Below are 25985 nucleotides of genomic sequence, written 5' to 3' on the forward strand. Positions count from 1 at the left end.
GCTAAGTCGCTTCAGTTGTGTCCGACTCTGTGCGACCCCATAGACGGCAGCCCACCAGGCTCCCGTGTCCCTGGGATTCTCCAGGCAAGAACAATGGAGTGGGTTGCCATTTCCTCCTCCAATGTATGAAAGTGAAAAGTGAAAGTGAAGTCGCTCAGTCGTGTCCGACTCTTAGCGACCCCATGGACTGCAGCCTACCAGGCTCCTCCGTCCATGGGATTTTCCAGGCAAGAGTACTGGAGTGGGGTGCCATTGCATGGAGAAACCCAAAAACATATTGCTGGAGCACTGGGTGGCAGAAACAGAGGAAGTGGGAGAGACATGCAGTGATTGAATCAAATATGAAAGGTCTGGGAAACTATGTTAAGGCATTAGAACTTTCTGAAGAGCAGGAGGAAGCCATGATTAATTTTGTATTTTAAAATAATCTGTTTATCCTTCGAGAATTTTTCCTTTCTCTACCATCCCCTGAATCCAGCCTATTACTAAATCCTGTCCATTTGTTTTTGTCTAATTTGTTCTTTTATCTCTGTTCCCATTGCCACCAATTTAGTCCCAGCCTTTCTCATGCTTAGATTAAGAGCCCTTTAAAGCCCTTTGGCCTTCTCTCTCCAAACACACTGCGCACAAAGACTAGACCAATAAACTCCAAAGGCTCCACCAGGATAATACTGAAGTCCAAGCCACCCATTTTGGCACTTACGACCATTCTCTATCCTATCTAATGTTACTACTTAAAATCACTCTCCAACGAGGCAAGCAGCTTCCTCAAAAACCCTCCCCAAAGCAGTTCACTTTCTTCACCCCAGCAACCCCATAACATTTTTCCCTTCTCCCCGAGCACAATGCACGTCTGGGGCATCCTGAGGACCTCAAGCAATAGCTCTTCCACTCCCTTTTCATTTCTTCTCCACCCGCACAGACTGGGTCACAGAGAGAGGTCTTCATTTTCTTTGGTCAGAAAGACTATCTCACATCCTAATCGCATAGGCCTTACAAGGGTACTTCATGCTCTCAGAACAAATTATCACTAGTTAACTCTAATTGAACCGCATCGGGAGGATTTGTGGGAGTCCGAGGGCGCGGCGGAGAGAGAGCTGACACTTTAGAGGATGAACCGGAAGTGCCCAGTTCCACACAAAAGAGCCTTAGACAAAACGCGAGAGGCCAGGCTAGGAGTGCGGAGGCGGGGGACAGCGGGGAACAGTTAGTGAGAGCTCCTGGCTAGGAGCAACCTAGCAGGCCGCCCCAGGCGGGCCGCGGCCGTTGGTGGGCGTGACTACGCCAATCTCGCGGGAGCGGCGGTTGGGCGGGCCGTTGTCCCCGCGGGCGGGGCGAGTTGCTAAGGAAATGACTGCCCGCAGCGCCGCGCCGCGCCGCGCCGCGCCGGCCGGGCGGGGTCTGAAGCGGCGCCGTTTCCGCTTCCGCTCCCTCTCTGCTCCCGTCCCGTTACCGCCTCCTGGCCCGCCTCGCGCCTTTTCACCGGTACCTTGCGTCGGCCGTGCAGTTTAGCTAGTTCTTGCCACGCGCGCACCCGGGGCCCCGGCTCCAGCGCCGGCACGGGTCGCGCTTCGTTCGCCTGCCCCTGAGGCCGCCGGTCAGCCGCCGCCATGGGTGCCTACCTCTCTCAGCCCAACACGGTGAAGTGCTCTGGAGACGGGGTCGGCGCTTCGCGCCTGCCGCTGCCCTACGGCTTCTCCGCCATGCAAGGCTGGCGCGTCTCCATGGAGGTGAGGCGGGAGGGGCCCATAGGCTGGCGGCTGCAGGGCGGGAACCCGACGGAGAAAGGGAGCGGGGGGATGGGGTCATCCCCGGGGGAGGGTCCTAAACGGGAGGCTGTGGCCGCAGCGGCAGTTTGTGAGGCGACAGCGAGAGCTGGGCCGGGGCCGAGAACGACCTGCGGTGCTAGGGGACCGTGTGACGGTGGCCAGCTTGGCGGCGAGCGCTCAGCCATGTGGGGAGAGGCACCTTCCGCCAACTGACCGACCTCCCCATGCCTTCGCGCCATCGTCTCGTGCCAACCCAGCTTTCCAGGCTCGTAAACGGTGTGAGGTTTAGTGTAGGAGTAAAGAAGAGAGGGACTGTTTATCCATTGACTTTTGCTCGGGAGAGGCGGATACATGTGAATGACTGTACTTCAGGAAAAAATGTGGTATGAGAGCTCTTTCTGGACGAGGAGTTTGACAGTGAAAGGAAGCCAGGCAAATGGTCTGTTTCAAATGCATATTACCTAGTTGCCTGGTTCTGGGCACCACATGTTAATTTCAGAGGTTTGACTTGACCTCCAAGAATTGTCACTCGTTTGTTTTTTCCCTCAGTGCCTTTTCTAGCCTTTGGAAAACTTGAATTGTGTCAGTCACTCTAATTTTTTTAAAAATTATGCCTAATTATTTTTTTTCTTACTCTGAATACCTCTACAGCTTAGTAGTTGTCATTTGCCTGTGCTTGTTGTAGTTTATAATTTCCTTTATTTTCTATAAAAAACTTTTTTTAATCTTAATCTACAGAAAACATCCTTTTATAGAAAATTGCACTGTTGATAAAATGGAAAAATTCTGGATTAAAAAGAATAGTGTTGGGCAAATGGATACGAAACTACAAAGGAGAACAGAGAAAACTGTAGTAGGAGGGAAAGGGAGAAAGACATGGTTAAGACCTGTTTTTGTGAAGAGTATTGTGAGGTCTAGGCAGAGGAGCCGGGGAAATGCTCTAATTATGTCTGGAATGGAGGGTTTATCCACTTAAACCAGGTGGGCTTCAGGTAGCAGCCAAATACTGTCTCCCTTGGGAATTTCTTCAAATCCCTCGCTCCTCCCTGTGGTTAGCTCTGGAATGACAACATAAACTTAAATGGTTTGTTCTCAGACTCAAATTTTATACCTCTAGCAGACTTTATCATTAGGTGTAAAATCTTGAAAAACAGAGAGGATCCTATAGTTCGTCTCACCAAGTTTGGCTCCCAGATTTTACAACTTAGAAATTGAGGCCCAAAGAGATTAGGATAGCTGTGCCTTGGTGGAAAGAATCTGTAGGATGGAAATTGTTTGACACGTTCTCATCTGTGTCAATCTGAAATAAAGCATTTATGTTTCTCTGTGGTGCACTGTATGGAGCTTACCAATTCAGTTGGGTGCTTGGAAAAAAGTAATTATCTGGCTGGTGGAAATGTCTTGATGGAGCTTTGAAAGGAAAGGCTTAATGTCAATCTTGTTTTTGGGTTAGTTGGTAATTTGGGGTTCCGGTTCTATGGCATTTTCTGTTAATATTGTAAGATTTGAGGTGACTGTCTCAGAGTAAGGCTTTTCCTTGGAGTTTCTCATTCCGTATTTTCCTCTTTTCCTCTCTGCTGTGGTTTTTTTCCACTTCTCTGATATTCTTTCTAGTTTTCTTCATGAATTGAGTTGCTTGGATATTCAATTTTCCAAGTCATTTGTCCAATGATTCTGTACTGTTTGCTTCTCTGTAGGGCATTTCCTTTTATTTTTGGTTTCTCTCTGGTAATTGGAATATAAGTGTTTCATGAGAGGCTGTTTGGTTTGTAGAAATCTTACTAGACTATTCCTTAAATCCTAATCTTCCTCCTGAGAGATAACCACTTAGGGTTTTAAAATCTTATTTTGCTGGTTCTGAATTTCCATTTGTCTGAATAGTTAAATATACCTAATCAAATCCTCTTGATGTCCTGTTTGGGGTCGTGTTCTGCTGCATCCATAACATTTGCTTCTGGCTTTGTTTCCTTTCTCAAAGTATAATAGTTTCTTTGCTATGGCAAGAAAAGAACTTTGACTTCAACCTCTTGAGTGAAGAGCTACCTCTTAGCTTTTCAGAAAGTATACTCCTGTTCCTCTTAACCTTTGGGGCTTAATTCCACCAGTTTATTAATTCTATCAACCTTATTTGCCTAGTCCTAATGATTTAGTTGAGGTGAGTTTATCATAGCGGCACACATAATAAAGGTTACTGAAATCCTGATTGATGCATAGATTCAGCCTTAGAGAGTACTGTTTATCCCTTCTCTTGAGGCAAGATGGCAGCTACCAGTAGCTGGCATTTTATACTTTCTGCCCCTCTCTAGCCCCTCTTTCTGTGGAACCAGGGTGTTTTGAGGAGGGGTAATCAGATTACTACAGTTGATGTTCCCTTCCCTGCTTCCTTCTCCATGATTTGGAGGGACCCTTAAGCTGGTGGTGGTGGTGGTTGTTCAGTCGCATCCAACTCTTTGCGACTGCATGCATGGACTGCAGCGCTCCAGGCTTTCCTGTCCTTCATCATCTCCTGGAGTTTGCTCAAACTTATGTCCATTGAGTCGGTGATGCCATCCAACCATCTCATCATCTGTCATCCCCTTCTCTCTTGTTTTCAATCTTTCCCAGCATCAGAATCTTTTCCAGTGAGTCGGCCATTCGCATCAGGTGGCCAAAGTATTGGACCATCAGCTTCAGTATCAGTCCTTCCAGTGAATATTCAGGGTTGATTTCCTTTAGGATTGAATGTTTTGATCTTCTTGCTGTCCAGGGGACTCTCAAGAGTCTTCTCCAGCACCATGGTTCGAAAGCATCAATCCTTTGGCACTCAGCCTTTTTTATTGTCCAGCTCTCACATCTGTACATGACAACTGGAAAAGTCATAGCTTTGACTATACAGACCTTTGTGGCAAAGTAATATCTCTGCTTTTTAATATACTGTCTAGGTTTGTCATTGGTTTCTTCCAAGAAGCAAGCGTCTTTTAATTTCATGGCTGCAGTCACCGTCCGCAGTGATTTTGGAGCCCAAGAAAAGAAAGTCTGTCACTGTCTTCATTGTTTCCCCATCTATTTGCCATGAAGTGACGAGACCGGATACCATGATCTTAGTTTTTTGAATGTTGAGTTTTTGTTTTTTTGTTTTTTTAATTCTACCAGTTTATTGCTACCAACCCATCTCCCTCCACCCTCATGCATGCATGTTCAGCCATGTAACCCCATGGACTGTAGCCCTCCAGGCTCCTCTGTCTATTGACTTTTCCAGGCAAGAGTACTGGGAGTGGGTTACTGTTTCCTTCTCCAAGGTGAATATTGAGTTTTAAGCCAGCTTTTTCACACTCTTTCACCTTCATCAAGAGGCTCTTTAATTCCTCTTCGCTTTCTGCCATAAGGGTGGTGTTATCTGCATATCTGAGGTTATTGATATTATTCTCTGCAACCTTGATTCCAGCTTGTATTTTGGGAGTTAACAGGTATGTTGTGGAAGGGTGCCTGAGAAATATTTATGGAAAGGCTCTTGAGTTTCCGGTGTCAAAGAGACTAGGGTAATTTTAGTTTTTGGTTATGAGGGTCTCTGAAGTGACAAGATTGTTTCCAGTTAGGAAGTTAAGATGTATATGTTTATATATATATAGTATGCATGTGTATATTATAAGCACTTATATTTACCCCCTTTTAAAGGCAGCATCAATGCATAACATAATTTTGAGTTGGATAGCTGTTGCCATATAGAAGCTGGCTTATTAATGGTCAGAGTGGGTCATCTAGAATTGAATGTACATAATGTTGAGCAGCGGAGAGGCAATGGCACCCCACTTCAGTACTCTTGCTTGGAAAATCCCATGGGCGGAGGAGCCTGGTGGGCTGCAGTCCATGGGGTTGCACAGAGTCGGACACGACTGAAGTGACTTAGCAGTAATGTTGAGCAGAAAGTTCTTAAGCTACATGCATGACAGTTTCAATCATTATATTAATAGGAGGAATATAAAGTGAAATATCACAGGCTGTGGGCTTCCACTGAAGAGCGGGCATCTGAAGCTGAGGAGCATTTATTGTTTGATCCTCAGATTAGCGTCTCATCTCTGTGACTTAAAGCACTTTTTACTTATTGAACCAGATCAGAATTCCTTTGTCTAGGACATGGTTAAGCAACTTTCATAGAAGGGCATTCTTTTCATTTGATCAGCATGCAGTACCTTTTCTTCACAATTCAAAGATAGTATGAAATGATATCAAATGTATGCCCTTGAGTACAGAGAAGTTGTTTCCTACTATTCCTTTATAAGTTTTCAAAACAGCCGTAAGTTAAAGTCAGAATGTATTTTTCAAGATTTCAAGAATATTTTACATAAATTATTTCTATTGCCCAGTCCTCTGGCAATTAATACCACTCTCAACCCCTGACCACCCTCTATTGGGTTATCTACTTAGAATTGTACAGCTTGAATTTGAGTGTAGAAATAAGATCGGATTAGTAGTTCTTGCTGTTATTAGCTATTGTTAAATTTGTGCTGTCTGGAAGCACAGATCTTTCGAACTGAACTAATAACATCTCTGATGTTTAGTGACACATTGTCATCTCAGTACCAATAACAGTGGAGTTTTCTGTTTCCCTCTAGATCTAGTTCAGAGATGGAGTATATCAGCTTTAATCACGTGTAATCCTTGAAAATGTATATTCAGGTTCTTTTTAAACAACTTTATTGTGCCATGTCCATTTAAAGTATACATTTCAACGGTCATCCAGGTTGTACATGAGTCAATCACTACTTCATTCCTTTTTATGGCTGAATCATCTTCCATTGTATGCACATTTTGTTTATTCATCAGTTGATGGACATTGGGATTTTCACATTTTGACTTATTTGAACAATGATGCAATGAACAATCATGTTCAAACTTGTGTGGAAATAGGTTTTATTTCTTTTGAGTGTATATCTAGGAGTTGAATTGCTGGGTCATATAGTAACTCCCCAATGAAGGCAATGGCACCCCACTCCAGTACTCTTGCTTGGAAAATCCCGTGGGCGGAGGAGCCTGGTAGGCTGCAGTCCATGGGGTCGCTAAGAGTCGGACACGAGAGTCAGACACGACTGAGCGACTTCACTTTCACTTTTCACTTTCATGCATTGGAGAAGGAAATGGCAACCCACTCCATTGTTCTTGCCTGGAGAATCCCAGGGACAGGGGAGCCTGGTGGGCTGCCGTCTATGGGGTCGCGCAGAGTCAGACATGACTGAAGTGACTTAGCATAGCATAGCATAGCATAGCATAGCATAGTAACTCCCATGTTTAACATTTTGAGGAACTGCCTAACTACTTTCCAAAGTGGTGGTTCTGTTTACATTTCTACCAGCAGTATATGAGGGTGTCAGTTTCTCTACCTCCTCCTTATACCTGTTGCGCTTTTTTCTCCTGATTATAGCCATTCTTATGGATGTGAAATGATATTCCATTGTGATTTTGATTGTATTGCTGTGATGGCTAATGATGTTTGGCATCTTTCCTTGAGCTTATTGGCCATTTAGGTATTCTTGGAGAAATGTCTATTCATATCCTTTGTCTTTTTTTTTTTTTTTTTGCCATGCTTAGTGGCATGCAGGCATTCAGGATCTTAGTTCCCTAACCGGGTATCAAACCTGTGCCCCATGGAAGCCTGCAGAGTCTTAACCACTGGACCACCAGGGAAGCCCCTGTTGGTGACCTTTTAGGCACCAGAGTTTTAAATTTTGATGAAGTCCATTTAGGTGATCCATTTGGAGTTAATTTTTGTGTATGGTGTAAAGAAGGGGTACACCTTCATACTTTTGCATCTGGATATGTGTTTGTCCCAGCATCATTTATTTAGGATCCTATTCTTTTCCCTCTTTGAATTATCTTGGCATCATTGTTTAAGTTCAGTTCAGTTCAGTTGCTCAGTCGTGTCCAACTCTTTGTGACTCCACGAATCACAGCACACCAGGCCTCCCTGTCCATCACCAACTCCCGGAGTTTACTCAAACTTATGTCCATCGAGTCGGTGATGCCATCCAGCCATCTCATCCTCTGTCGTCCCCTTCTCCTCCTGCCCCCAATCCCTCCCAGCATCAGGGTCTTTTCCAGTGAGTCAACTCTTCGAATGAGGTGGCCAAAGTATTGGAGTTTCAGCTTCAACATCAGTCCTTCCAATGAACACCCAGGACTGATCTCCTTTGGAATGGACTGGTTGGATCTCCTTGCAGTCCAAGGGACTCTCAAGAGTCTTCTCCAACACCACAGTTCAAAAGCATCAGTTCCTTGGCACTCAGCTTTCTTCACAGTCCAACTCTCACATCCATACATGACCACTGGAAAAACCATAGCCTTGACTAGAGAGACCTTTGTCGGCAAAGTAATGTCTCTGCTCTTTAATATGCTATCTAGGTTGGTCATAACTTTGCTTCTAAGGAGTAAGCGTCTTTTAATTTCATTTTCTGAATGTTGAGCTTTAAGCCAACTTTTTCACTCTCCACTTTCACCTTCATCAAGAGGCTTTTTAGTTCCTCTTCACTTTCTACCATAAGGGTGGTATCATCTGTATGTCTGAGGTTATTGATATTTCTCCCAGCAATCTTGATTCCAGCTTGTGCTTCTTCCAGCCCAGCATTTCTCATGATGTACTCTTTATAGAAGTTAAATAAGCCTGGTGACAATATACAGCTTTGACGTACTCCTTTTCCTATTTGGAACCAGTCTGTTGTTCCATGTCCAGTTCTAACTGTTGCTTCCTGACCTGCATACAGGTTTCTCAAGAGGCACAGTTGACCATAAGTATAAGGGTTTATTTCTGGACTATTCATTCCATTCCACTGATCTGTGTACCACACTGTCTTGGTTACTATAGCTATTTTTTTTTCATTTCTTCTTTTTGAGTCCCTCGTATATCTGTATGAACTTTAGGATCAGTTTGTCAGTTTCACTGCAGAAGGCACCAGGGATTTTGATAGGGCTTAATCTGAATTTGTAGATCAGTTAATGAGTATTGCTATCTAAAGAGCCTCTTGATGAAAGTGAAAGAGGGGAGTGAAAAAGCTGGCTTAAAACTCAACATTCAAAAAACTTAAGATCATGACATCTGGTCCCATCACTTCATGGCAAATAGATGGGGAAACAATGGAAACAGAGACAGACTTTATTTTCTTGGGCTCCAAAATCACTGCAGATAGTGACTGCAGCCATGAAATTAAAAAACGCTTGGCTCTTTGGAAAAAAACTATGACAAACCCAGACAGCATATTAAAAAGCAGAGACATTACTTTACTGGCAAAAGTCTGTATAGTCAAAGCTATGATTTTTCCGGTAGTCCTGTATGGATGTGAGAGTTGGAGCATAAAGAAGGTTGAGCGCCAAAGAATTTATGCTTTTGAACTGAGGTGTTGGAGAAGACTCTGGAGAGTCCCTTGGACTGCAAGGAGATCCAACCAGTCCATTCTGAAGGAGATCAGCCCTGGGATTTCTTTGGAGGGAATGATGCTGAAGCCGAAGCTCCAATACTTTGGCCACCTGATGCAAAGAACTGACTCATGAGTAAAGACCCTCATGCTGGGAAAGATTGAAGGCAGGAGGAGAAGGGGATGACAGAGGACAAGATGGTTGGATGGCATCACCAACTCAGAGGACATGAGTTTGAGCAAGCTCCGGGAGTTGGTGATGGACAGGGAAGCACAGTCCATCGGGTTGCAAAGAGTCGGATACGACTGAGTGACTGAACTATCTTAATGGTATTAAGCCTGTAGTTTTCTTGTGATGTCTGTCTGGTTTTGGTATCAGAATAATATTGGCCTCATAGAATGAGTTGGAAAGTGTTATCCCCTCTTTATTTTGGGAAGAGTTTGTGAAGAATTCATACTAATTTTTTAAATATTTGGTAGAGCTCACTGGTGATGCCATCTGAGCATGGGCTTTTGGTAGGAAGTTTGTTTGGTAAAATACACATAACATGAAATTTGCCATCTTAACCATTTAAAATATACAGATCAGTAGTGTTAAGTAAATTCACTTTGTTGTGCAACCAGTCTCCAGAACTCTTTTCATCTTTCAAAACTGAAACTCTATACCCACTAAACTACTCCCCATCCCCCTCCCACCCCCGTCCCCAGCCCCTAGCAACCACTACTATTCTACTTTCTGTCTATGAATTTCACTGCTCTGGATACCAAAGTACTGGCTGGCTTATTTCACTTAGCATCATGTCCTCAAGGTTCATCCATGTTGTAGCATATGTCAGAATTTCCTTTTTAAAGCTGAATGATATTCCTTGGCCCATATATACCACATTTTTAAAATTCATTCATCTGTTGGTGAACACGTGAGTTTTTCTACTTTTGGGCTATTGTGAACAAAGCTGCTGTGAACATAGGTGTGTCAATACCTGTTTGAGACCCTAATGGGAAGATGAAGATCAAGTTGTCTGGAGAAGGCCCACTTGGTGCTAGTTCACAGTGGCTGTGTTTAGCTGTGTCCTCACAAGGCAAAGGACTCAGCTGGTGTCTCTTATTATAAGAGTACTAATCTCATTCATGAGAGCTCCTTCCTCATGACTTAATTGCCTCTCAAAGTCTGCACCTCTAAATACCATCACATTGCCAATGAAATTTCAATATATGAATGTTGGGGGGACATAAAACATTCAGTCTGTAACACAGTGGTAATACGTGCATATGATTTTTACAATCAGACAGTAATACATGACTTTTAAAAATAAAAAATGTAGTTCTCTTTCCAGCCACTTTGAAAATTTTTTCCTTGAGTTGCGAAGATTTAGATAAATTTAAGTATCAGAAATCTAAATGGTTGATCCAGTAACAAAGGAGCATTCATGGATGTATTTGTAACCTTAAGAATAATAAAGTGAAAGTGAAAATTGCTCAGTCGTATCCGACTCTATGCAACCATGTGGACTGTAGCCTGCCAGGCTCCTCTGTCCATGGAATTCTCCAGGCAGTTCTGCTGGAGTGGGTAGCTATTCCCTTCTCCAGGGGATCTTTCCAACCCAGGGATCGAATCCAACTCTCCCACATGCAGGTGGATTCTTTACTGTCTGAGCCAGTAGGGAAGCCCACAGGAAAGGTAAGCAGGAGTTTATTAAAAACAGATCCATTGTTTGTCTAGATGGTCAGAGGGGCTGTGTGATATATGATCTAATAAGGCAAGACCTGAGAGTCCTGATTCAGGTGACCTGTGTGTATTCTACATCATTTCTTTCAGATCATCTCGGTTATCGTGTTAGGACACATCTCTAGGTTTAGAATAGTAAACGAAGGAGGAGTTATCCCTAAGATATTTGTAAAACAGCCTGTTTTCATGCTGTTTTGGACCTACAACACTTTTCCCCTATGGGATTTGGATAACAATACAAGATAATATATGCTGAATGCCAAATTACTGATACAGTCAATATTAAAGAGAGTTCAGAAGAGGAATGATCACACAGAGTATTGGTGTGATCTCTTGGGAGGTGGTGAGACTAACTGGACCTTTAGGAAACAGTATAAATGGTAACAAATGGGGAGGAGAAAAGTGAGAGAAGGAAAAATATTAGAAGAGATAGGAGGAAAGATTGAGGTAGGCATGCTTACTATGCCAGGGTAGAGTGTAATAGTATCAAAAGTGTCAAGAGTAGTTTCTTTTGGGGAATGGTATGAGTTAAAACGGAGAAGGCAGTGGCACCTGACTCCGGTACTCTTGCCTGGAAAATCCCATGGACAGAGGGCCTGGTGGGCTGTAGTCCATGGTGTCCCTAAGAGTCAGACAGGACTGAGCGACTTCACTTTCACTTTTCACTTTCATGCATTGGAGAAGGAAATGGCAACCCACTCCAGTGTTGTTGCCTGGAGAATCCCAGGGACGGGGGAGCCTGGTGGGCTGCCGTCTGTGGGGTCGCACAAAATCAGACATGACTGAAGCGACTTAGCAGCAGCATGAGTTAAAGAGACTATAGGTTATGGAGATGAATAGAAACGATTATTGAGTGCCTTTAATTGCCAGTAAGTTGTATGGAATTAGTCTAATGCAGTAGGGTTCACTGAAGGGCCCGACAGTAAAACGTCACATTAGGGAGATTAATCTGGCAACTGGATGTATGTGGGCTGGATTACAGGAGATAGAGAGTAGAGACAGGAAAGGAGTTAAAATATTGAGTAAAGTAATCCAGGATCATAGTTATGAGGGGGAAGTTAGCAGGACTCAGTGATAGATGTTGACAGATGGAAGTCAGGGAGGACTGATACTAGGTGTTGCCTAGGAGAGTTAAGATTCCATCCACAGGAATAAGACATGTAGGAGAAGCTGTGATTTTTGTGTGTGGGGGGGGGGACTGACTGCTAAGTTCCTGTTTACATATGTTAAGTTTGAGGTGGAGAAGGGACATCCTGTGGAAACAGACAATTGGAGGTATAGAATTACAGTTCTTCACAGAACCCAAGAGAACTGTTGAGAAAGCTGACATGGTTTGCACTATTTAGTTTCATACAGTGGTTGGGGAGAATGAAGCCTGCAAAATGGCCGTTTGGGTTGCTGTTATGGTTATTGCCTGTTCTGTGACATATGATCTTGAGGGAGAAGGGTTTGTGTTTGAGAGGAAATGTTAATCTAGAAAGAGAAGAAATACTGCTTCTGAGGAAGACATGAAGGAGAGGTTAGACACTGCAATGGAGAAATTAGAAATCTTCCTAGGGAAGATGAGATATATCTTGAAATAAGACCTCAATCTAAGTAAAGTAAGAGGTTAGCTTATCTGCTAACTTGTTTTGTCACTAAGTCCCATCTGATTCTTTGCAACCCCATGGACTGTATCCCACCCACCAGGCTCCTCTCTCCGTGGAATTTCCTGGGCAAGAATATTGGAGTGGGTTGCCATTTCCTTCTCCAGGGGACCTTCCCTACTTAGAGATCAAACCTGTGTCTCCTTCACTGGCAGGCAGATTCTTTACTGCTGAGCCACCAGGGAAACCTATTTTCTGCTAAGAATGAACAGAAAATATCCGTGAGAACTTGAGTAGTGTGGAAAATGTTTGTGACTAACTGTGGTTCATATATTTAAGAGTCAGTGCGAATAGAGAAAAAAATTCTAAATGGAAGTAGTCACTGCAGTCAACATGATTTCATGACATTTTTATGACTAGCAATACTTAGTGGCTCAGATTCAAGGGTAAAGAAAGCAGTTGGTCGGGTTATACAAGGATGGATGAGTTTTTCTAGATTGCTAAGACACAGTGTTGAAATGCTTAGCTCTGACTCAGAAAGGGACAGAAAGACAAGGGTAAAGATAGGGAGGCTATGGTTGAAGATATAAGGGGGGAATTGAAGTGATTAGAGAAGGTAGAACAGTTCCAAGTGATGGAGATCCAAAGCCTTACTGAAAAGTGGAGGAGAACAAACCTAAGGCAGGAAGTGAATCTTTATTGTGGGCATTCCTTTTTGAGCAAAAGGAGAGAAGACAAATGTGAACCGGGTACAACATTCAGAGCAGGATACATGTATATACTTAAGTACTACATCCCAGTTTCCAAAGAATTTCTACACATTTTACATCATCATCATGATTGTCCTGTGAGGATATGAATAATGCAGATACTCTCATTCCATATTATAGAAATAATTATTACCCAAATTTCACTTTCCACTGTTTGGTATGCAATCTTACAGATTTCTTACATACAGATAATTTATGTTTTGCTTTTTATCACTTAATATGTTGTGAACTCATTTCTAAATGAACACATATTCATCATTTCTAACAACTGCATATATTCCATTGGAGAGATGTACTATTTGTGATCTATTCATGGAAATTTAGATGGTTATTTTTTTTACTGTAAGTAATGCTATAATGAGCATTCTTTGTATCTTTTTATCCTTCTGTTAGTACTCTCATAAATCTAGAAGTCAAATTTCTAGATCAAAAGACATGTGCATTTTAATACATATTACCAAATTGCCTTCCAGGAAAACTGCTAATTTATATTCCTATTGATCAGAGTATGAGAATGTGTTTTTATCTTCACTCTTATTACTACTGGATACTGTTAATCTTTTTCATCATTCTAATTTGCACAAAAAGATAATTCCTTGTTTTTTTTTTAATGTCCATTTGATTACTGTAGAGGGTAATTATTTTTCCAGTGTTCACTGATAGCTAGATCTTCTGCTTCAAAACCACATGATCTTGTGAGGAGCAATGAGAAGTCAGAGATTTTTTAAATAGAGGTGTGGGTTCAAAAGAGACAATACAGTTGTGATTTAGAATAGTGTTGCAGGACAGAGAAAGACCAGTTGATTCTCTTGTCCACTGGGAAGTAGTAGACAGGAAGAGTGCTAAACTCCTCTACCAAAAAGGTGCAATTAAAAGACATTTAATTTACTTTTGAAAAGCTGAACATTCCCATGGTCCCTCTTGCTCCCATTCATCTGTTTGCACCCTCATGCAGTTTATTTTTATTAGTTTTCTGTGTGTCCTTGTAGTATTAAAGTATGAGAAGACAGATGTCTATTCTTGTACTCCCTCTTACACAAAAAGCGGCTTACTAAATAAATACATTATTATATGCTTTGCTTGCTCTATTTAACAAAATATCTTGGAGATTGTCCATGGATTTTCTTTTTTTAAGGAAATCAGTATTTGTGGGTCTTGGAGAAGGCAATGGCACCCCACTCCAGTACTCTTGCCTGGAAAATCCCATGGACGGAGGAGCCTGGTGCTGCAGTCCATGGGGTTGCTGGGAGTCGGACACAACTAAGCAACCTGACTTTCACTTTTCACTCTCATGCATTTGAGAAGGAAACGGCAACCCACTCCAGTGTTCTTGCCTGGAGAATCCCAGGGATGGGGGAGCCTCATGGGCTGCCGTCTATGGGGTCGCACAGAGTCAGGCACGACTGAAGCGACTTAGCAGCAGCAGCAGCAGCAGTATTCACTAACATGATTTTAATTTACTGTTACTTTAATGTGTACAAACATAGACCTGGACATAAATTCCATGCCAACAAACCAAACTGCAAAATCAGCAGAACTAAAATCAGCATTAATGTGACACAGCTGTTTTGCTGAAACTAATCAGACACAGCACATCTTGGCACATAATGGATACTCAAATATTTGAATGAATGAATGGACGAACGAATGAATGAATTCTTAGGCACGTTAAAGTTTGAGAACCACTGTAGAAACAATCATAAAAGGCAAGAAAGATGTTGGTGAAAGGAGAGGAGGGGGCAGTATGATAAACCCTGGCTTAGAGGGATGGGTAGGTCAGCATGGCTGGTGGTAGAGTCGTTGGTAAAGTCGGGGAGAGGAGGAAGATGACTTTGGTGTGGGGTTCTCCAGATCTCAGGGATGAGGCTAAGAGGCAGTTGTGTCGATGACCACACAGGTCATCAAAGGCCTTCTGAGGATGCCCATTAGCTTCTGGGGCCCTTTCTCCTGGAGACAATCAGAGGGAAATAAAAGAGTCCCTCCTTTTCATTTGCCTGTCTTAAAACCCTAAGTTTAATTTTCTAGCAGACTTGTATAATGACAGCATAGTCTTATTTTAGGGACAGCAGAACTGATACACTCAGATTTCCTCTATCAATATAATTTTAAAAATGTAAATACTAAATACCTGAAAGACAAAGGAGAACTATTAACTTTACTAATTAATCAGAATAAATAGTTACATCCTTTTTGTCTGTAGAGAATATACCTATAAGACCATTGCAAATTTCTTTTCAGATGTGCTGTGCCTTCAGAATTAAATGATGTCTCAGTTCCAGCTGGGGGTGGGAGGTGGGACGACTCTTAGTGACCCCATGGACTATAGCCCTCTATGTTCCTCTGTCCATGGGATTATCTAGGCAAGAATACTGCAGTGGGTTGCCATTTCCTTCTGCATGGGATCTTCCCGACCCAGGGATCTAACCCACGTCTCCTTAATCAGCAGGCGGATTCTTTACCACTGAGCCACCTGGGAAAGTGAACAAGTACTGCATACAGTGTAGTTTAATAACTATTTGTTGGAAAGATTTTCTTTTGTAACTGTATCCTCTACCTAGCCTGGTGGGGTAATCTGTTTTGATGGTGCTTTTCTGGGGGTGGGAAGTGGGGTGGGGATGCTTCCACTCAGGCTGTCTTAGGCTTCTCCTAGAAATTTTGCAAGTAGGTAAGGATCTCGGGTCACTTTGTCACTTTTTGCTGTCCTCCCTATCATTTTCTTCCTTGAAGTTCACTGTCATAGAATGGGTCTGGAAGTGAATTTAAAGATCCTTTATTCTGGTTCTTCCCATAGTTGCCACAAATCCAAAAGGGTCAGGTCTAGAGTTCCAGCAGCCAAACATTCTGCCATTGAGACTGAGATCTCCTAGGCTGAGGCTGCTAGACTGCAGAGGTAGTGACCTGATTCATCTCTTCCCTTCTTCCCTCTCGCCTTCCTTTCCTTTTGCTCTCTCCCTCCCTTCCCTCCTTCCTCCCCGCTTCCTTTCTCCCACCCTTGTGCTGTTCTTATCATCCCATCTTCCTTTCTTGTTTCTAGGCCATGTAGGTCAGCCAGGGAAGGGTTTAGTGAGATTAAGATGTGAAGGCAGCCCTTCTGACCTGAGATGCACAAGGAAGAATATCCTTTGACCTTAAGAAATGCTAATTATGCTCTTTTTCGTAGGATGCTCACAACTGTATTCCTGAGCTGGACAGTGAGACAGCCATGTTTTCTGTCTATGATGGACATGGAGGTAACTTTAGCAGATCGTATTGGTAACATTCTGGGAACCCCAGTTCCAGGTCCTTTGTTCTTTTCTTTTCCAGAGTTCTGGTCCTCAGATACCATTTCCTGCCTAGTGCTGTTTTTCTCTATTCTGCCATTCCTTCTTCCCAGTAGGATATTTGATTTGTTCTTAATCTCACCAGGCCTTGTTTTAATACAAGAAGCCTTTCCCTATATTAACATTTGTCTCTTTTTCACTGAAAACTAAGTATACAGGTGAGAAAACACATGGGCAGTATTAACATAGCCCCGAGAGAGGTGATGGTGAAATCCATTTTCTTGGTCAGAACATCCCAAAACATTGTCGTTCAGATAGGTTTCAGATGTGCTAAGATATTCATCTCCTTAAGCTTTGGGATTCACTGGTGTGTTGATATTGTATCACTTTCTGTGTGTGCAAAGCTGTGCTCTGGGTGACTTTACCTTTCTTCTAGGGGAGGAAGTTGCCTTGTACTGTGCCAAATATCTTCCTGATATCATCAAAGATCAGAAGGCCTACAAAGAAGGCAAGCTACAGAAGGTCTGTCTTCCCACACTGTTCCTTGTCCACTTCTGCAGACTTTCTCTTTTTCTCCCCCCCCCACCCCCCATCCTTGGCTTTTCTTTTTTGATTGCTACCCAGCTGCTTCTTACTATATTTCTTAAAGAATTCTGTACCTAATTTCTTAAAAGAATTCTGTGCCTAAAATGAGCTTATTCCCACTTGGTCCTTTTTAGAGTGTCGTATTGATTCCCAAGTCTCTGAACTGTTTGTCTCTGAGTTATCTCACAGCTTGGTGGATCACTCTGATTTGCATCCCATTCTTGTGCCCAGGATTGTGTATAGGCAATTCATTTTGTACCTGCATAGTTTTTCTACACTTGGCTTTATACTATTTTGGTTATATTTAGGCTTTGGAAGATGCCTTCTTGGCTATTGATGCCAAGCTAACCACTGAGGAAGTCATTAAGGAGCTGGCACAGATTGCAGGGCGACCCACTGAAGACGAGGATGAAAAAGAAAAAGTTGCTGATGAAGATGATGGTGAGTGTGGCACCTTTTGTTTGAGAGGAAATCGGCATATTAAAGAACTGTTCTTTAATATACATATAAATTACGTGTCAACTCTGAGAGAAGATGGCTTCCTTGAGAACTGGGAAATCCCCTGTATGTTAAAGAATCCCCTGTACTACAGGTGGTAATGAACAGGAGAGAGAGGATTAACCTTTGTTGAGTTCATAGTGTTGTAGTTGTAAGCATTTTTGTATACATTATCTTTTGTCATTGTGATGGGGTCTTTCTGGTTCCTTTAATGTTTATGTGATCTTTTCTTTTAAGATTGGAACGGCTGTTAGCCATACCAGCCAGTCATTAAGCCTGGGCCCTAGGCCTGGACTGGCGTTGTGGACTTCCTGGGTCCTCAGTCAGAATAGGGTTTCCAGCTTACCCATAAAACACGAGAGGTGATAGGTGACACATACAGTGACTAGTATTCCTTTGACTAAGAAGGGAGTGAAACACAAAGACCAAAGGAAATATCTGGAGGCTAATGTTGGTTGAGGAAAAGGAAGCAAAGGGCTGTTTTTCTGAGTTGTGATAAGAGACAGGAGCTACTTGAGAAGGGGAGGTGGTGGGCAAGTAAGTTGGAACTCAGGTCACAAGGGCCGTGGAGGTAGTAAGGGACTGCTTCCCGGAGGAGTCTGGCATGGGGCGCTGATGTAGCATCTCCCCTGCAGTGGACAATGAGGAGGCTGCACTGCTGCATGAAGAGGCTACCATGACTATTGAAGAGCTGCTGACACGCTACGGGCAGAACTGTCACAAGGGTGCTCCCCACAGCAAATCTGGAGCTGGGACAGGCGAGGAACCAGGGTCCCAGGGCCTCAATGGGGAGGCAGGACCTGAGGACCCATCTAGGGAAACTTCTGCAGAGGAAAATGGCCCCACAGCCAAGGCTCACACAGGCCTTTCCTCCAACTCGGAATGTGGGACTGAGGCAGGCCAAGGTGGGGAGCCTGGCACTCCCACTGGTGAGGCTGGGCCTTCCTGCTCTTCAGCCTCCGACAAGCTGCCTCGAGTTGCTAAGTCCAAGTTCTTTGAGGACAGTGAGGATGAGTCAGATGAGGCGGAGGAGGAAGAGGAAGACAGCGAGGTAAGGGCCCATGGGGTCAGACAGATGCTGAAGTTGCAGAGAGGGCCTGGTTGATCGCCGTGCATAATTGCTTTCTACTCTTTTCTGTCTCCTATTTTGACAGCATCCGGCAAATATAGTTTAAGCTTTTTAAAAATTCATTATCTCTGCTAACACAGGTACCATTAGCGCCCTCTTACCTCTTCTTTTGTTGACATTGTAACAAATAGATTTAGTTCTAGCCTTTCAGAGTCTGTCTCCTAGAGAGATAACAAGATGGTGTTCCTTTTGGATAGTTGGGTGTTTCTTTTTTCTGGGCAGCTTATTCTCTGGTCATGTTGCTGGAAGGTGCATTTGGCTAGCAGCCCTGGCCTTGTCCAAGGTTTCCTGCTAGTGACCACTGAACCTAGTTCAGGAAACCAGTATATCCATGCTAGCCCTCTCTCCCTTCCACCACATTTTTCCATCAGGATCTTATATATATGCATCTACTAGTGTTTTGAGAATCTGTGTTCAGTAAAGGCCTCTTGGTTCTGAGTGTGTTAGGGGGAGGGGCAAGGGGGTCACCCCAGCCTCAGTAGCCTGGGGTCGTCCCTCTGGCAGGAATGCAGTGAGGAAGAAGATGGCTACAGCAGTGAAGAGGCAGAGAATGAGGAAGACGAGGATGACACTGAGGAGGCTGAAGAGGATGATGAAGAAGAAGAGATGATGGTGCCTGGGATGGAAGGCAAAGAGGAGGTGTGTGGGGAGAGGGTGTGCAGTGAGTCTGAGAAAGCCAAGAGGCTAGGTGTGGTGAGTTCTCTGAGATTTTGGGAGAAGGGTCCCCTTTCTGTCTTAGCACTGAAGTCAGTGGTCATGGGGGGATTTACTCTACAAGGGGAACTAGGTCTTTTGAGTAGAATTGTCTCAGAAAAGGGGGAGAGCATGCTGTAGTTTCTGGAAAGATTAAATCTGTGCTCCTCCTGTCTGTTAAACCCCTCTTGGTGGTCCTAGGGAGAGGAGAAAATACAGGAGAATGATAAGAACTGTTATCCAGGAGCTCCTATGATGCTCCCTTTCTTCTTTTAAGCCTGGCTCTGACAGTGGTACAACAGCAGTGGTGGCTCTGATACGAGGGAAGCAGTTGATTGTAGCCAATGCAGGAGACTCCCGCTGTGTGGTGTCTGAGGCCGGCAAAGCTTTAGACATGTCCTATGACCACAAACCGGAGGATGAAGTGGAGCTAGCACGCATCAAGAATGCTGGGGGCAAGGTTACCATGGATGGGCGAGTCAACGGTGGCCTCAACCTCTCCAGAGCCATTGGTAAGTGCCAAGAAACTATGGGAAAGACTTCTGGGGTCTTGTTCTGTGTTCCAGACGCCTATAGCAAACTTTAACCTTCATAGCTCTTTTATTTTTCAAACTACTTTTGTATCTACTGTCTGTGTCCCTTAAACATCTCTGTGAAATAGGTAAGATAGGTATTGAAAAAGACAGGTTAGGGACTGACCTAAAGACAGGCCTGAAACCAGAAAAATTAGAACTCACTTCATGCCACTAGATAATAGAACTTTGTAAAGAATAGAAATGAATGACAGGGTTTGACTGGCCTCAAACACAAATCTGTGGGAGGTGCTCAGACTACTTACTCATCAACCAACCATTCCATTACTTCAGGAGACCACTTTTACAAGAGAAACAAGAACTTGCCACCAGAGGAACAGATGATTTCGGCCCTTCCTGACATCAAGGTGCTGACTCTCACAGATGATCATGAGTTTATGGTCATTGCCTGTGATGGCATATGGTGAGCACTGGCAGAACACCCTAAAATTCCCTTTTTTCCCTGCAGCGTTACTTCTCATGTGGGGCTCTGAGCTTCTTTATCTTCTTACTAATGACTGTAGTCCGCCCTTTTTCTCGGATTGCTCTAAAATTAGAGCCTATATAGGCAACTTGGTGTCAAGATCCCCAAGCAGAAGGCAGAGCTGACAGCAGTCTCTGTGGGTGTTTACATTGGCCTGGGGCATCTGTCAGGCTTCCCAGGTGGCGCAGTGGTCAAGAATACACCTGTCAGTGCAGGAGACGGGTTCAATCCCTTGTTTGGGAAGATACTCCTGGAAGAGATATTGGCAACCCACTCTAGTATTCTTACCTGGAGGATGCCATGGACAGAGGAGCCTGGTGGGTCCATAAGAGTTGGACACACTTGAGCAACTCAGCACGCACACATGGGGCATTTGTCACCTCTATCCATATTCTTCTACTCTGCCTTGGTGGGACTAAAAAAGATTCTTACTGTTGTTTATGACCCCAGGAATGTGATGAGCAGCCAGGAAGTTATAGACTTTATTCAATCGAAGATCAGCCAGCGCGATGAAAATGGGGAGCTTCGGTTACTGTCATCCATTGTGGAAGAGGTAAGTCCCAGGGTGGAAAGAGGGTGTCTGGTTTGTGTATCCAAAATTTTCTCTTTTAGCCTGAGTTAAAATCAGAGCCTGGGAATATCACTATTTACTGACATACTAAACTCTGACTAGAAAGATCCACTTTCCCTCATTTCCCTGACTTATCCTTATGCCTTATGGACTAGCATGTAGCCTGTTTTGTGGCACCTGTTGCCTGTTCCCTTCCTTCTGCCACCCTGTCTCAGCAAGGCCAGCCCTCTAAGATTTTAGGTTCCCAGAAAGTTTTCAAACCCTGCAGCTGAGCTGCCCCTTCCCTTTTGTAGCTGCTGGATCAATGCCTGGCACCAGACACTTCTGGGGACGGTACAGGGTGTGACAACATGACCTGCATCATCATTTGCTTCAAGCCCCGAAATACAGCAGCGCCTCAGCCAGAGAGTGGCAAGCGGAAACTGGAGGAGGTGCTGTCTACCGAGGGGGCTGAAGAAAATGGCAACAGTGACAAGAAGAAGGCCAAGCGGGACTAGCGGTTGTCCAGATCTCTGCCCACCTAGACTGTTTTCTGAGCCCTCCAGACTGAGACTGAGTTTTGTCTTTTTCCTTTAGCCTTAGCAGTGGTTATCAGGTGTGCAGGGAGAGCTGGGTGGCTTGGCTCAGCCCATTCCAAAGAAGGCTCTCCCTCCACACAGCAGCCTGGGAGCCTCTGCTGTCCTCCCCAGCCTCCTTGCTCCTTGGGGCTCATCACCGGTTCTGTGCCTGTGCTCTGTTGTGTTGGAGGGAAGGACTGGTGGTTCTGGTTTTTACTCTGTGAACTTTATTTAAGGACATTCTTTTTTATTGGCGGCTCCATGGCCCCTAGCCGCTTGCACCTGCTCTCTGTTGTACACTTTCAATCAACTTTTTCAGACTAAAGGCCAAAACCTAATCGTGCCCATGGTGTCCTTTTTTTCTCTATTGCCATCTTCACTCACCCAGGGTGCCCTGGCTCCGTACTTTAACAGCTAGCGCGTGCGTGCGTGCGTGCGTGCGTGTGTGTGTGTGTGCACGCGCGCGCGCCTGCCTGCCTGTAGTGTAAGCTGGGGAGAAGCAGCCTGGGTATTCTAACTCCCTGAGCTGCTGACAGGCTGGCCTGCTGTCGCAGCTCTTCTCACCCCCTCCTAGAGTTAGGAATGATTTCCTTGTTCCTCCTGCGAGGAGTCAAAGGCTGGTGGCCTTTAAGTCTAAAGCTAGGGGTTGGGTTCGACCTGCCCTCCTTGCCGGCCAGGTTCCACCTGATTCCTGACTGGCTCTTCCGCTTGCTTTCGTCACAATCACTTCCTGGTCACACTGTGGACGCTTTAGCTGCTTCTACTTTTCACGGACTACGTGTCCCGTGTGGCTCTGCGGCAGCGGAAGCGGAAGCGAGTACGGAGGTACCAGCTGGTCTCCGTAGGGGGGTAGGGGGCTCCATGAATGGACGCGGCGGCGGCGGCGGGAGGGGCCTGAGCTGGGCGCCGGGGCCAGGGCCGGGGGCTGCCCGGGGCCCGCGCCGTTGTATGGGGGCTGACTGCGGGCCCTGAGAGGAAGGGCGGGCGGGCCGAATTTAGAGGGCGGGGCCGGGCGGCCGCAGGCCGGAGGCGCGTCGGGCTGGAGCCGGTCACGATGCCCCGAAGGAAGCAAAGCCACCCGCAGCCCGTGAAATGCGAGGGGGTCAAAGGTCAGGGGTCAGGGGCCGTGAGGTGGGGAAGAGCGGGGGTGGGGTCAGTGGCGAGGGTTTAGGTCTGGGTGGAGGGCGACTCCTGAGGGATGGGGTGGGCGATCTGGACTCCTAGCTTCCCATCAAGGTACCCTAGAGGGTCTGCGAGTGCGGGAAGCACGGTCTGTGAGGGTTGTCTGCCCGGGTGCGGATGATGGGCTCGGTTCCTGAGGGAGAATCTACAAGCTCCCTCCCCTCTTCAGTGGATACCGAAGACTCCCTCGACGAAGGACCCGGGGCCCTGGTATTGGAGAGTGATTTGCTACTAGGCCAGGATCTGGAGTTTGAAGAAGAGGAGGAAGAGGAAGAGGAGGAAGGTGACCGCAACAGCGACCAGCTCATGGGCTTCGAGAGAGACTCTGAAGGTGGGTTTGGGGGCACTTAAGAAAGTGACCACTGGAACCCCAGCCTTTAGAAGGTGGGTTAGGTTTAGTGCTTGTGAGCAAAACACGCATTCCTGCCAGTGCGACTGGTTTAGTTTAAGTTTAGATTTGAGCTAGATTTCTTCATTTGTCTGATGGTCCTTCACTTTGTTGATGTGAAGTTTTGGGGCCTGGTTCAAAGATGTTATGAATAGTACAGTGGAGGAATCACAAAGAGCGACTGACTACAAGTAAATGCCCTTTTAATAACCTTGTCTTGCTCCCTAGCCCATTCATTCATTAGGAGTTTAAGAGGTTTAGGGAAGCAACCTCATTCATGCTGGTACTTCTGACTCCATTTCACCTGCAACATAAACTCCTTTTGTACTGAGGTTTTAATCTCTACCCTCAAATATCCTTCACAGTCTTCCCTGTGATCTTAGCATCACCCCATCCTAAGTTGCTGCACTACTTATCTATCCACTTAATGTCACTTCTGGAAGATGCTTTTGAAAGTCATTGAAGGGATCCACATAAAAGGGAATCCATCCTTTAGGCTTAGAAGTAGTATTACACGCATTACTTTGTTTCTTCTTCACTCCAAATTTTGCCTCTTGAGGTAGTATGGAGCTGATTATAAATTAAAAACTGAGTCCTCACTGATGGATGAATTAGAAAAACGTCTCAGGCCTTTGCCTTGTGTATTTTTGCTTTCTTATCCCAAGAATTACTTGTTGATTGATTTCAATCGGTGGTCCACTGTGAACCACACATTTTCTTCCATTCCATGAACCTATGTACAACTCTGTCATCACTGGGTTAGTCCAGGCTCAGAGGTAGCTAATTCATGTTGATTGTTTAGGGTCACTGAATTGAAGAGAAGGGTGGAGCCCAGCAAGTGGTGAGGCTACAAGTGAGAAAAAGGGAGTTTTGAGTCTGGTTCTGCCCTGTGTTGATGTCTCTTCTGTCTGTCTCACCAGGAGACTCTCTGGGGGCCAGGCCTGGGCTTCCCTACGGGCTGAGCGACGACGAGTCTGGGGGCGGCCGCGCACTAAGTGCGGAGAGTGAAGTTGAGGAGCCAACCAGGGGTCCAGGGGAGGCCAGGGGTGAGAGGCCAGGCCCAGCCTGCCAGCTGTGTGGGGGGCCCACAGGTGAGGGGCCGTGTTGTGGGGCAGGACCGGGTGGGGGGCCTCCGCTGCCCCCACGTCTACTGTATTCATGCCGCCTCTGCGCCTTCGTGTCCCACTACTCGAGCCACCTGAAGCGGCACATGCAGACACACAGCGGGGAGAAGCCGTTCCGCTGTGGCCGCTGCCCCTACGCCTCAGCCCAGCTCGTCAACCTGACACGACACACCCGCACCCACACTGGCGAGAAGCCCTACCGCTGTCCCCACTGCCCCTTTGCCTGCAGCAGCCTGGGCAACCTGAGGCGGCATCAGCGCACCCATGCAGGGCCCCCCACCCCTCCCTGCCCGACCTGTGGCTTCCGCTGCTGTGCTCCACGTCCTGCCCGGCCTCCCAGTCCCACAGAGCAGGAGGGGGCAGTGCCTCGGCGACCCGAAGGTAAAAAGCCAGGACTAAAGGACCTGGGACACGGGTGGGTGGCCTTAGGGGGTACCTGTGTTCATAGCCCAGGTCTCACTGTCCCCACAGATGCCCTGCTGCTTCCAGATCTGAGCCTCCATGTGTCACCAGGCGGTGCCAGCTTCCTGCCGGACTGTGGGCAGCTGCGGGGTGAAGGGGAAGGCCTGTGTGGGACTGGGTCAGAACCACTGCCAGAGCTGCTGTTCGCTTGGACCTGCCGGAACTGTGGGCAAGAGCTGGAGGAGGGGGAGGGCAGTCGACTGGGAGCAGCCACGTGTGGGCGCTGCATGCGAGGAGAGACTGGCGGTAGTGCCAGTGGGGGACCCCAGGGCCCCAGTGACAAAGGCTTCGCCTGCAGCCTCTGCCCCTTTGCCACTCATTATCCCAACCACTTGGCTCGGCACATGAAGACGCACAGTGGTGAGAAGCCCTTCCGTTGTGCCCGTTGTCCCTATGCCTCTGCTCACCTGGACAACCTGAAACGGCACCAGCGCGTCCACACGGGAGAGAAACCCTACAAGTGCCCCCTCTGCCCCTATGCCTGTGGTAACCTGGCCAACCTCAAACGTCATGGTCGGATCCACTCTGGGGACAAACCTTTTCGGTGTAGCCTTTGCAACTACAGCTGCAATCAGAGTATGAACCTCAAACGCCACATGCTGCGGCACACAGGCGAGAAGCCCTTCCGCTGTGCCACCTGCGCCTATACCACGGGCCACTGGGACAACTACAAGCGCCACCAGAAGGTGCATGGCCATGGCGGGGCGGGAGGGCCTGGCCTCTCTGCTTCTGAGGGCTGGGCCCCACCTCACAGTCCTCCCCCAGTTTTGAGCTCTCGGGGCCCGACAGCCCTGGGCGCCACCAGTAGCCGAGCTCTCCATACAGACTCACCCTGAACTAGGTCCTTCTGTCCCAGGGCTCCATGCAGTAGTCCTGACCCTCCTGTGTTTTATACAGACGGACCAGAAGCCACCTTCTCCTTCCTCCCCCGCTGGCCAGGGGGCTCCACACTGACTCACCTAGGCACTGTATGGACCAGCCCAAACCCCATGGGCAGGGGACCCATATGGACCAGGGGGCCTTGCCTTGACTGATGCACTTCATCAGCTCAGTGAGAAGGGCCCTGTATTCATCTCCACTGCTCCCAGGGGCAGTGGAGGAACTGGCTGGGGGACTGTCCAGCCTCACACCTGTTTATTTAACTTATTTCAGTGCTTTATAATAAAGGAAACACTAACAAAGCCATGTCTATGCTGAGTTGGCAGCGACAAGCACGGCTCAGGCTCACCCTTAGCACAGCAGTGCAT

General features: G+C 46.1%; 2 protein-coding genes across 4 annotated transcripts; both read left to right on the forward strand.

The window, feature by feature from the left end:
• Positions 1 to 1392: 1392 nt before the first annotated feature.
• On the forward strand, positions 1393 to 21925 carry PPM1G (protein phosphatase, Mg2+/Mn2+ dependent 1G). The gene is made up of 10 exons (XM_019970525.2): positions 1393 to 1730; positions 16394 to 16463; positions 16930 to 17015; positions 17387 to 17519; positions 18212 to 18627; positions 19210 to 19344; positions 19676 to 19910; positions 20265 to 20394; positions 20905 to 21007; positions 21319 to 21925. Exons 1-10 carry the CDS (start codon positions 1611 to 1613, stop codon positions 21520 to 21522), a joined length of 1632 nt encoding a protein of 543 aa, XP_019826084.1. The 5' UTR covers positions 1393 to 1610; the 3' UTR covers positions 21523 to 21925.
• A 369-nt stretch (positions 21926 to 22294) lies between these two features.
• On the forward strand, positions 22295 to 25919 carry ZNF513 (zinc finger protein 513). 3 transcript variants are annotated; one of them, XM_070798954.1, is made up of 5 exons: positions 22443 to 22691; positions 22934 to 23095; positions 24073 to 24657; positions 24748 to 25424; positions 25636 to 25919. In XM_070798954.1, exons 1-5 carry the CDS (start codon positions 22637 to 22639, stop codon positions 25690 to 25692), a joined length of 1536 nt encoding a protein of 511 aa, XP_070655055.1. In that variant the 5' UTR covers positions 22443 to 22636; the 3' UTR covers positions 25693 to 25919. The 3 variants fall into 3 exon arrangements, with proteins under 3 accessions (XP_070655056.1, XP_070655055.1, XP_019826085.2); XM_070798955.1 differs by lacking the exon at positions 22443 to 22691 and adding an exon at positions 22295 to 22407 and having other exon boundaries at positions 24748 to 25919; XM_019970526.2 differs by having other exon boundaries at positions 22445 to 22691; positions 24748 to 25919.
• The last annotated feature ends 66 nt before the right edge of the window (positions 25920 to 25985 follow it).

Source organism: Bos indicus, chromosome 11 (genome assembly GCF_029378745.1).
Source record: "Bos indicus isolate NIAB-ARS_2022 breed Sahiwal x Tharparkar chromosome 11, NIAB-ARS_B.indTharparkar_mat_pri_1.0, whole genome shotgun sequence".
Taxonomy (NCBI): Eukaryota; Metazoa; Chordata; class Mammalia; order Artiodactyla; family Bovidae; genus Bos; species Bos indicus.